Here is a 12,498-nt window from a genome sequence, read left to right as displayed (position 1 = left end):
TGTTGATTAACGCACTCCTTTTATAGTTCCTTGACACGAAGGTCTGTCGGAAACAAACTCTCTATCTTATTAAGGTAGTGGTAAGGTCTGCAAATACTCTACCCTCCCTGGACCCCACTTGTGGGATTAAACTGGTATGTTATTATTGGCGTCTTAAACATGTCAGGTGAAAAGTTGAAATTGTTAAAATTGCCAAAAAAGAAAAGAAACACTCTTTATAAAAAAGACTAAAAAGAAAAGTAACAACTTGAAACAAAGAAAGTAATATCTTATAGAATTTGGAATTAATTTCAGGGATTAAAATTGGTTGCCCCACCCCCCCGCCCCCACCCCACCCCATGTTATTTTGTTTGAATCAGAGAGCACTAGTGATTGAAGTCTACTTAATATTCGAATTATTCAGATTAACGCATCCTGCCAAAAGGCAATTGTAAGATGAGGCATAATTGTTCAAATCTTTGAATGGGATTGGAGTCGCAACCACTCGTTTATGTCCCAAATGCCAAATGGTTCACAAAATCATAGTTATCGTACAAAAACCAATAGCAATATAAATCCAAACTAGGAAGCTTCTCAAAATCCCCGAATGTTTCTACTTATCAATTGACATAAAGTTTATGCCATTAAAGTAGTTCTGAATTCAGCGACCTGAGCGTGTTGTCACACTTATTTGGACAAGAATCTCTATCCTCGTATAGTGACTAGGTTGGCATTTCAGCATCTTTCAGTCTATCTACGTCTCCCACTTGATCACATCTGAAGATTATTCTACAGCTGCTGGAATTGTAATAGTATGAATTTACAAGCTAATACCATATATTAAGCTTAACACAAGAAAATGGATAGGTTCAAAAACCAAAACCTAGCCATCGACAACCATAGAGAAACTGCCTTCAAGCCACATTAACCACATTAGACCTAAGCATATGTGCATACAAGGCTAACATATACGTGATAGGAACTTGTCAAGATGTGTGTAGTTTCAAAAGCAAAAAAGACAACTCAGTATTTCAGCTCAGTCATCATCAAAGTACTTCTCTTCAGCATCATAATTTGCTTCTTTCATCCAGTGATCATCCAAGGTCTCATCCTCATCAATTTTTGAGTAATCCAGACTATCTTCTCCCAATAAAAACTTTTCCTGCATGAGGTAAGCGAACTGGTCCAATCGTTCTTGCATCTCCTCTGATGACAAAGTTTCCATCACAGCAGGTCTTCTCGTTTCTGATGGTGTGTCATTAGAAGCATCGAGGTTGTTTGTATGAACCTTCAAATTGATAGCAAAAGAAATGGATCATTTTCTGATAAGCAATAGAAGTACACTAAAGAAAGATAATGGTCCATGATTTGAGAACAAATGCAATATTTGCATGTTGCATGTCAATGGTACTCTCACAACATGCATGCAACAAAACCTAGATATAACTCCATCTTGAGCTTCTATAAAGCTTCACTAAAACTGGAACGTGTCAATAAACAAGACAATAACGGTCTGTGATTTCAGAACGAATGCACACCAACTCTAGACACAACTCCACAAGTCCAACTTGAGCTTCTAAAAAGCTTCAGAATAAACTGAATGTGCCAACATACAAGATAACACTTGAAAAACTTCGTCTCCAGGTATATGAAGGCAAAAGTACGCACATAGAAAGGAGAGGGAAGAAGCTAGCATAAATCCTTGAAAAAGATAACAATGCAAGCATCTGCTGGCATTCCTTTGGCCCCCCAGGTTGGGCAATCCGCTAATGAAGCAAGAGATGGACTTAATTCACTGAAGGAAGACTGAATAAGAAGGTAAGTAGGAACTCTAATGGGCTTAAGCAAAAGCACCAAATACTAGAAACTAAAATGCACAAAGACAACCTTCACCCTGCTTCTTACAAACTGAAGACATCTCAGGAGAAGCCCGTGGAACTTAGAAGGTTTCCACCATAAATAAGTTCTTGAAATTTTCAACTGAAGAGCCCTAAAAATTCATACCATTAAGTTAGACTGTTGCCAATAGAACATTCAGAACCCCCCCCCCCCCCACACACACACACACACCAAACACACAGAGACCGATTGACACAATTTAAGGGGCACCCTTGTAGGACTTTCCAACAGCCAATTAAGAAGCAGTTATAGCTCTCTAGAATTGGTTAACATGTTACGGAAAAACCTCGCGAAGGTAAGTGGGTCAAAAGTTATAAAGACTTAGGCTTCAGGTACGCTCCCCAAATCCATGAGCTAAAACCTTCTACGGTTTAGGCAAACTACTAACAGAACAACTCCTTATGCTGTAACCCCCACACATAAGTACCTCCAACAGTTATCCAATTCCTACTCAACCATATTTGATAAAACATAACCAATTTATTTCTTTCAATTGGCAATCGTCAATGTATAAGGTTACTCTTGAATTAGCCTTTTTCAGAGTTACATGATTGTCGACATCTTAAAATGGAACGTATACACTGAACAACCAAACCACTCATTCCCTTGGCATAAATACAATATAATAACAAGACACAAGACAATTACGAATATCTACTGAAAATAACCTGCAAGTTAGCATGTAACTAGAAATAACCAGAAGTCATGACAAATATTTTGGTATACTATCTACAAAGAGATAAAGGTACAGCAATCACCTCTAGTCTATTAACTGAGATGTCCCTTTCACCTTTGTCTTGCTCCTCCTCCTCCTCATCTTCTTCTTCTTCCTCTGTTTCTTCTTCTTCTTCTTCAGACTCTTCCTCCACATTTTCAAGTTCCTGATTGTCAAACCCTACCCAATCACTTTGAGCTACACCTCGTCTCTGCTGCTCATCCCTAATTTTTTTAACAAGCGTTGCCTCTTCTGCCCGCCTCATTAGTGTCTCAGACCATCGTTCCCCCGGTCTCGCCATGCTCCTCCCGCTTGGATCTTGGAACTTCCCGACATACTCATGGTGCAAGTATGGCTCTCGTTCCCTCATTGCGTCCTCTGAAAAGTACTGTCCATCACTTATTAATTTGTCCAGATATGCTCGCCGTCTGTTCTTAATCTTAACTGACCTGGACTTTAGATCTTCTTGTGTTGGGCTAATAACACTTCGCAGACGATTCAGATGCCAATTGATTTCATAATCATTTTTCAAAGTTCCAAATTCATTAAGCTCGTCTGATATTAACTGCGACCCATAACGTTCTGAGATTCCAAGAATCAACAAAGTGAGATTTAGAAACAGAGATTAATGATGTTTATAATGTTCTTTATTTAGAAACATGATGTATAACATCTTTCAGCAAAAAAGTTCCAAGTGCAGCACAACAGCTGTCTGTCTTTTAGTGAGGTCAACATCCCACAAGAACATGGCGAATCAAATATAAGCACATTTACTGGAACATAAGAATTTTTAGCTGAGTCCTCAAATATACAAATGAATGAGGCAATCTGGAGCAATGCCAGTCGACATAAACTTACCAAAAAATATGAGTTTGGAGCACAATAACCTACGTTTTCCCCTATCTTATCAAGATTTATGTTTGACTTCCCTCTAGTTTGCTAAATTTTTTCTCTCTCAAAACTCGCTTTCAACATTTGAACAAATATTAGTGCTGAATTAAAGGCTCACTTGAGGAGCTTAAGCCCTGAAAGTAACTGAAGCTCGTGTTGGGCGCTTCACCTCACTTAGGTCGAACTCACACCAGGTCAATAAGGCAAGTGCCTCATGGGCCATGGTCTTTGTTCTACGAAGACAGAAGTAGATAATTAAAACAAAACCTTAAATGATTTTTTTAAATGATTAAGGAATTAGCAATTTAGTATTAGAAAACAAGCGAGTTAACCACATTCCTACGTATAAATGAGAAATTTAAAATGGTTTTGTACTTACTTAATTGAGATGGTTTTTCCCTCATATATTTAGCTTCACTATAAGTTTCAATCTTTTTCCTAAATATATATCGTTTGTGCTTATAATCAACTTTTCTTGCAGTACATAAAACTTACATTTTTCTTCGTTGGTGTCTTTCATGGCTAAAGCTTATATATTAGTAACGCTTTACACTTAAAGTCCCAGCAGATTTAGTTGCTTTTTGCCTTGGACAATTCTACATTACCGTAGAGGCCTAATGCGAAAAACTAAAACTTCTTCAAAGAAAGCATACTTCACCAAAAAATTCTCTATTTATAGGAGCGGGACTGCATTTACACCCCAGTAGATATATCCTATTCACTTCAAACTTGCAAGTATCCATAGAGAGAGCTTGAAATTAAGTCCATTATATAGATTAAATGGAAGGAAAAAATGTTCCACTATAATCTGTGAACTAAAAGCCACTTATAGCATGTTTGGCCAAGTTCTAGAGAGTCAAAAAAAAAAAAGAGAGGGTAGAGGAAGGGATTACAAAGTGGGAACCAGTACTTATCGACGGGGTAAAAGTTAAATTCATGACCAAGCCCAGAAATCTTAAGAAAGTCAAAAGTGCTTAGTTTAGAGAATTGAGGTGTTCAATAAGTGCTGTTTTTTTGGAAGATAAAAAAAAGGTAGGATTTTTTCCAAAAAAAACCTTCGGAACCTTAGTCAATCACAAATTCCTAGGTTCTGAGAGATTTCTGGCTAGGCGACGAGGTTAAAGTTAACGGGCATACTATCAGGCACATAGAAGAAAAAAACATGATTAACTACATATATGGCTTGCCAAAAATGCATATTAAAAGAGTATATAGACATGGAAGGGTACCTAAAAAAAGGGGCACGTCACGAGAGAGAAGGTCGAGAAGAAGTGATTTCCGTTGGGATGCAGTGGAGGCAGATGATTGCTGAGCGCGTGGGAAATAGAGGTTATCAAGACCTGAAAGCCTCTCTGATATTTTCTCCATGGATTCCTTACTCAAACCAGTCTTCTCCAATTTCATATTTACACAGTTACCGACCAGTGTAACAAGGAATGGAGTTTTGTTTGTTGTTTCTCCGATGAGTCGGTTCCTTCAGACTTCAGAAATACCTTTACAAATTTGCCCTCATAACACAATGCTAACAGTCAGCCTGAGAAATCCAGGCAAAGAAATACAAAGGCATTGAACCCAATGCAAAAAAGAAGCGAAAGTACGCTGGCAACAGCGTAGCGACGCCGGTTAAGTCATTTTGTATGATGAGTTAAGTCATTTTAATGCGGTGATATTTTCTCTGTTAAAAAGAATAATATATCCCCGCTTTACCACCAGTAATCTCTTACTTGTTAAAATTATTTGTTTTGGTTATTTCTCTTTTCTTTACATTTCACGCTTTTTATATACTTTAATAAGTATATTAATCGTCTTTCGAGACTCAATTTTAATATTTTATATAGAACCCTACTTATTTTTGTGCTATTAATAAGGTAGGCTTAATACATCAAGGATACGCAAAACTTCCGATTGTCGTTTTAGTGGTTGAAAAGTACTCGAAGTATATTTTTGTTTGAAGACTTATAGTCATCAGCTTTACGTTATTTATGTTTTAGGATTTCGTGTTATTTTTAAATTAATGCGTACCTTTATTTCGAATGTGTCACGATTTTTTTTTTATTATCAATTTATGATGTGACGCTATAAACAATAATAAAGACTGAGATAATATTTATAAATATAAATAGATACGCAAAAAAATATATAATATTTATTTAAACTGTACAACACTATTGTATATACTAGTGGGTCCCACATGTGATATGCCTGAGACTATCCTTAGGCCTAAAGCTCATACCATCCCCACCGCCCTCGCCATCATCTCCATCCCCCTTTTCCCTCTTAATAAGAGGGCGCTCTAAGCCATGCTTATCCCTCGCCCTTGCGCCCTTCTACATAATGTGCTTCTTTCGGGATCTGGGAGTCCCGGCCGGTATACTCGAATCCGTTAGGGCTGGTTCTAGAACGCGACCTCATCCTATCGTCGGGAGTTTCCACCGCAGCCGCCGAAGGATGAACTCCGAAAAATATATAAAAATTAGTACCATTTCTTATTTATATTGAATACATTAACGTTTGTTGAATAATCAAACCCGTGTATCGACGGTGCTTCGAGTGAGGCTCTGTACGGGTCCGTAGGTTCCTAAGATGGGTCTGGTGCAGAATATGAAGTAGTCTCATGGACGAGATGCTGTTCGATGTCCAAATAAAGGTTAAAAAATTAAATAAATATTCACCTTATATTGAATAAAATTGATTTTAACTAAAAATCTCACCTGTGGCTCGACAGTCTCATGAGAAGACACCTCTGGCTCCGCAAGCCCATGAGAAAATGCCTGAGTGGGTCGCTCTTGTAGACCCACTGGCGCCGAATCCTAAAATATGAAAAATTATGAAATAATAAGTAACATATATATTTAAAATAAGTACTTTAAATAATCAAATATGTATTTTAAATATTCATAATATAGAATAAAATTAATTTTAATAAAAAGCTTACTTGTGGTTCGACAGTCACATGAGAAGACACCTCTAGCTCGGCAGGCCCATGAGAAAATGCCTGAGTGGGTCACTCTGGTGGACCCACTGGCGTCGAATCATAAAATATAAAAAATTATGAAATAATAAGTAACATATATAATTAAAATAAGTAATTTAAATAGTCAATAAGTATTTTAAATACTAACCGGGATTAAAAAGTCATCGAAGTCAAGAATTTTGAGTTCGTCTAAATTTCTCACTGGCCGCTCATAATCTAATGATGCGCGAAACATCGCCCAATTGATGTCATCATGCTCCTCCATGTACGCATTCTGACTCGGCTGAGATGAAGACCCAAGTATCACCGCAAGTAGCGAAGGCAGCGTAAACGCAGCGACGTCCAACCGAGCCGCCACCGGCCGGAACGGATGGACTAGAATGGGAGGGGTCTCGTACCTCACCTCATTTACCGGATGACCTTCACCACCCGAGTCCTCTAGCAAGCGACCGCGTCCTCCGGCGCACCAAGTCTTCTCTCGCACCATCCCGGTACTTACCTCCGGAACAAGTGATCATCCATAACCCTAAACTCTCTTGCTTGGCGGATACTGTCATCGGATATCCGTAATCGTTGTACGGCCACCAGCTGCATTTGTGTTCAACAGTAAAAAAATAGTTATTTTTAAAATGTAATAATTAATACAATTAAATAAATCTAAATGTGATAAACTTACCAACGCCTCGTACTGCCCCGCGAGTGCTGTGTATCCTATATCCCTAGCGGGACACAAGCTCGGGTTGCTAATCAATCGGCCATGGTGATCCCATGATACCGCCGTATGTAATCCATGATGGGAGTCGCATGATCGACCACCGCTAAAGTCCCCAACCTGTCCTGCCAACGCTGGAGCTGGACACCCATGAAAGCCAGAAATGCATCATCAACGACCACTCGTTCGTCCTGCTGGTAGTGTCTGAGCTCATGACGAACGCCGGGGGGTATATTCTATGTATGCCCAAACCGATGTCGTAAAGACGCGCCGGTACGTGGTTCTCAACGATATCTAGGTGTATCAATGGACACCACGACCTCCACACGGCTTGCCCTGCCCTGCAAAAGGCCGGCAACCCATCCAAAATAGCAGCGTATGACGTCCATATAAATAGCTACATAAAATATAGATACAAATTAGTGATCACCAAGTAGAAAAGATGTTTAATTAAATTAATAATGTAAAGTTAAATATTTTTACCGCATCGTCTGTCATCTAATCAAGCTGGTCCCGAAATGGAAGAATATTGTGGTGCATATCCACATCCCGGTCAAAACCTGCCGTCCAGCTCCTCGCGTAGGGCATGTTAATATAGAGGTGATGCCTAGGTACGGGCTGAAAAGGCAGCATCCTCTCCCACGCCCATAACTGAAAGAGATATTAGAAAATACGATATTTTAGTCGTCGTTTCAAGAGGTTGTTTACATTAAAGGAACACACACTTAAAATATTATCTGGAGAAGAGCAAAAAATCCACAAACATCGCTGATACGGCCAATAGACACTCAGTATAGGCATCGGTAGAAGTACGCCAAAACAGCACTACCCTAGCTGTAGTCTCCCAAGCGGTCTAGATGCTCCAATAAGACCAAATATCGTAAGCTGACATAGGCAGCCAATGTGTTCGGGAACAAGATGGCCCCGAATATAATAAGCAGATACAAACGGGCATGACGATCCAACAACGTCCTGCTGAGTGTCGTCCTCAATAGGAGGCTCTGCGAGTAAATAAGTGCAGAGTGCACTAATCTGCACCCGACTCTGTCCCTAGATATGGGCCGCGGCACGAAGTGGGTGAACCTGGTCAACTCCATCACCCATGTCCTACCAAGAGGAGGCCCGTACCGACTGTATAATGGCTCTCCATCTACCCGCAATCCAAACAGGACCTCCACATCCTGAAATGTAATCGTGGCCTCACTAGTGCGAAGATGGAAGGTATGTGTCTCCGGCCTCCACCGCACAACTATGGCCGTAATGAGCGCCCAATCATGCTATACCTGACTAACGACACGCAACGATATATACCGCCCCGAAACAATATCTCTGAGACACCGGGGTGTGGGGCCGCTAGCGTAAAAGAGTGCACGCTCTTTGCAGCCTATAGGGACGGAGCCTAGTTGCTATTCCTATAGCACCAGTCCATAATAACTCTGACCTATAAGTCTCTTGCAAAGAAAGTACTAATCTATCATCAGGCCCAGAGTGAACAGCGGGCCCCGGGTGAACATTCGGATCCATGAAAGAGTCGGGTCTGTAGAAACTAAATTATTCATTATTCTTGAAATTAAAGAGAAATTATATTAACTAATTAATCATTTATAGGGAATATGTGAATTATGTTGTATTATATTTTGTGAATAATTATATCTAATTACGATTGGTCTCCTAACTACAATTAAATAAATAACGAACTAATTTATTTGACGATTAACATGGGATAAACAATTTCACAAATAAATAAAGTAACAATGCCGTCATTAACAAATAATAGGAGATTACTATATTTTTTGTAATCTAACAATTCCTAATCAATTAACAAAATAATAATTCATAAACAATTAACAAAATATCAATTCATAATCAACAATTAACAACTAATTAATTAATAATGGCATATTTTACAAATAATAGTAGATTACTATATTAAACAATTAATAAACAGTTAACAAGTTAACAATTCATTAAAAATTAACAAATTAACAATTCATAAACAATTAACAAATTAAAAATTCATAAACAATTAAAAAATTAACAATTCATAAAAAATTAACAAAAAAAAAAAAAAAAAAAAAATTGTAGCAAAACGCTACTGCCAGTGATCAACCACAAAAAAAAAGATTTTTTTTTTTTTTGAAATTCACGACTATTAAACGTTAAACATGCTTAGGATATAATGTATTTAACAAAATAATAAAAAAGTTCATAGTAGAATACCTTGGTCGAAGTTTGTTGTAGGGTTGTTTTAATCGAGTTGTATGCCGCTTTTTTCCGAGGCTTAAGAATGTTTCGCTTCCTTGAGAAACAATATCTGCGAATCTAAACTTTCCCGATGAAAATTTAATAGAAAATGACGTTTTTGAAAGTGGGGTCCACCAGAAAATGGCCTCTAAGGGGGGGGGGGTTATTTTTATTTTTTTTAGGGTGGAGTAGACCAGTGGTTGAACCCGATGGGTTTTAATGTCGGGGTCTTTAGCACAGTATTTTACTGCGCTAAAGGAGAGAAGGCAATATCCTTTAACGCAGTAAAATACTGCGTTAAAGGACTTAACCGTGTCGTTACAGTTAAGTCCTTTAACGCATTATTTTACTGTGTTAAAGATACTTTTGTGCCTTTTTTTTTTCTGGGGTGTTTTGGTTCAATGTGTTTTTTATTGGGCCATTTTGGTTCCGGACTCTTCAGCCCATACCAAAGAGGCATCGCTCGGTTCGTTCATTTCAATTTTTTGGATTTTCAATTTGTGAATAGTCTTCTATTCAAAAATTGAAAATCCGAAAGTTGTAAACAAGAAATAAAAAAGCAGCACACAATTGCAAATCATTATTTTGGTTAAATTGACTAAAAATAATAAAACTATAAGTTCTTTTTAATTTATTTTGGCCTGAAAAGAAAAATACAATTGAAATAAATCGTCGTTGTATCTAAAGAAGAAATACATGGTTGGTAGTTTATTATATTTGACCAAACTCATTTGGCTAAAATGATGTAGTTGGAGGGAAAAAAAATTGGCTTGGAAAAAAATACACAGCTGAAACAAATCATCATTGCATTGAAAGTACGACAACAACATACCCAGTGTAATCTCATAAGTGTGGTGTGGAGAAGGGTAGAGTGTACGTGAATCTTACTTCATCTTGGGAGGAAGAGAGGTTGTTTCCGATAGATGCTCGGCTTAGAATAAAACAATAACAAAGCAGGTCAAATAAGGAAAAGAACTGTAACTACAACATTGCATTTAAAGAACAAATTTTAAAAATGTAAATCCATGATAAAATTTGCATTATATATTAAGCTGAAGCATGAAGAGATATACTATTGGGATAAATAAATCTTTTGTATATGGCTATGTGACGATTAACGATTGAGATGTCAAGTTGAGCCCAATAATGATTGGAAATATTAGCTCCCAAGTTGTGCATAAAGATGTATATGTAAAGATACAAAAGAAGTTGAGCAACTTATATATAGTTGTACAGAACATCTACATTAACTATACACCGATGATACAGTGAGGTACATCACCTGCAAACTAGATGTGTGGGCCATATATATAGGTATTTGTGTGGGCCATATATATAGGTATTTCCCCAAATTAAAGACTACCCAAAATAGGATATTTGTGCAAATGACCCGATACAAAATAAGTTGTGTAATTTAGTCTTTGGGCCTCAGTGGACATGCCCACTTTCTAATGGGTGAATAGCATATGAATACATAATAAGAAAAGTATTTACGGAATATGACGAAACTTTTTAATTTACATAACATAATGAATTTTCATCTTTCATACAAACTTTTTTATAAAAGGAAAATATTTTTTAATTAATTTTTTTTTATAAAATTATTTTTTTCTGCTTAAGGCTTAAAAAATTCGCTCAAATTTTGTGTATGAAACATGTGTGAAATGTGTATATCTCGCTCAAGACTTGAAAAGTTCGCTCAAAATTTAGTGTATGAAAACTCTATGAAAAATGTATGAAATGTGTATCTCGTTCAAGGCTTAAAATTTTTGCTCAAAATTTTGTGTATGAAAACGGTATGAAATTTGTATCTCGCTCAATGCTTAGAATTTCGCTCACATTTACGTGTGTAAAGTTCATGTTAGGTTTTTGTAAAATTAATACAACTACAACAACAACGTATACAACATTCAAGACTTAAAATAATCGCTCAAAATTTTGTGCATGAAATGTGTATATCTTGCTCAAGGCTTAAAAAGTTCCCTCAAATTTTGTGTATGAGAAATATATGAAATGTGTATATCTCGTTCAAGGCTTAAACATTAAGCTCAAAATTTTATATATGAAAACGGTATGAAATGTGTACATCTCGCTCAAGACTTAGACTTAGAAATCTGCTCACATTTTTCGTGTAAAAAGTTCATATTAGGTTTCTGGAAAATTAATACAACTACAAAAAGCTTTCATACAATTTTCAAGGCTTAAAATTTCACTCACAATTTTGTATATGAAAACTATATTAAAAATTTCGCTCACATATATACATTTCATACACAAAAATTTGAGTTAATTTTTTAAGCCTCGAGCAAAAAAAATTATTTTTTAAAAAATAAATAAAAAATAATTTTTTTTAAATTTTTTATAATTTAAAAAATGAAAAAAATATGAAAATCCGTCATGTTTCGTAAAATATCGTTATATTTTATAAATAAAGACAACCATCTATATATTTTATAATAAAAAGTCTTAAATAGGTATCCTATGTCATTTTTCCTCAGAGATTTGACTCAAAGGCCCAATTGGGAATAAAATGTCCAAAAGATCAGAATCAATTTTGCCAACTATATCTGCAAGCTCTTCTAGAATTCATTTTTCTTCCAGATTTTGTTACGTAGCATTGTAAAGAAATATACACCTGTATAGTTTGTTAGATTTGTTAGTATAGCAGCAAATAGTTAGTGGACAGCTGTAGGTTTACAATTGGTTTTCAGGGTAAATATCTCAAAAGTTCATTGAACTTTGAGAAATGATGTAGTAAAGTCATTAAACTTTGCTACATATCAATAAAATCACTCAACTTTGATCTATTATCTCATAAAATCACTCAACTACACATGTCATCAAAAAAATTTGACATGACAATATTAATTAATTATTTTATGCTATGTAGACGTGGGCCCCATGATAAAATAAAAAAAATCCAAATCTTTATACCACCCACTCACCCGACCCACAAGATTAGATATTACACTGCAAAGTTTCGACTGTAAGGAAAAACAATGAAATGTGTTCTCTCAAAGTTAAAATTAAGAGAAGTGTTTATCGAGGTTATCAGGGTCTTGCTTTTTTTTACGAAACAAAAAA

At 36.4% G+C, this 12,498-nt stretch overlaps 1 protein-coding gene across 1 annotated transcript; it reads right to left on the bottom strand.

The window, feature by feature from the left end:
* Positions 1 to 551: 551 nt before the first annotated feature.
* LOC132029683 (uncharacterized) lies at positions 552 to 4,892 on the bottom strand. The gene is made up of 3 exons (XM_059419001.1): positions 4,714 to 4,892; positions 2,637 to 3,175; positions 552 to 1,267 (listed from the first exon to the last, which is right to left on the bottom strand). Exons 1-3 carry the CDS (start codon positions 4,886 to 4,888, stop codon positions 1,016 to 1,018), a joined length of 966 nt encoding a protein of 321 aa, XP_059274984.1. The 5' UTR covers positions 4,889 to 4,892; the 3' UTR covers positions 552 to 1,015.
* Between the last annotated feature and the right edge of the window lie 7,606 nt (positions 4,893 to 12,498).

Source organism: Lycium ferocissimum, chromosome 9 (assembly GCF_029784015.1).
Source record: "Lycium ferocissimum isolate CSIRO_LF1 chromosome 9, AGI_CSIRO_Lferr_CH_V1, whole genome shotgun sequence".
Taxonomy (NCBI): domain Eukaryota; kingdom Viridiplantae; phylum Streptophyta; class Magnoliopsida; order Solanales; family Solanaceae; genus Lycium; species Lycium ferocissimum.
The sequence above is the reverse complement of the archived record's forward strand: the minus strand, read 5'-3'. Positions and strand labels throughout refer to the sequence as shown.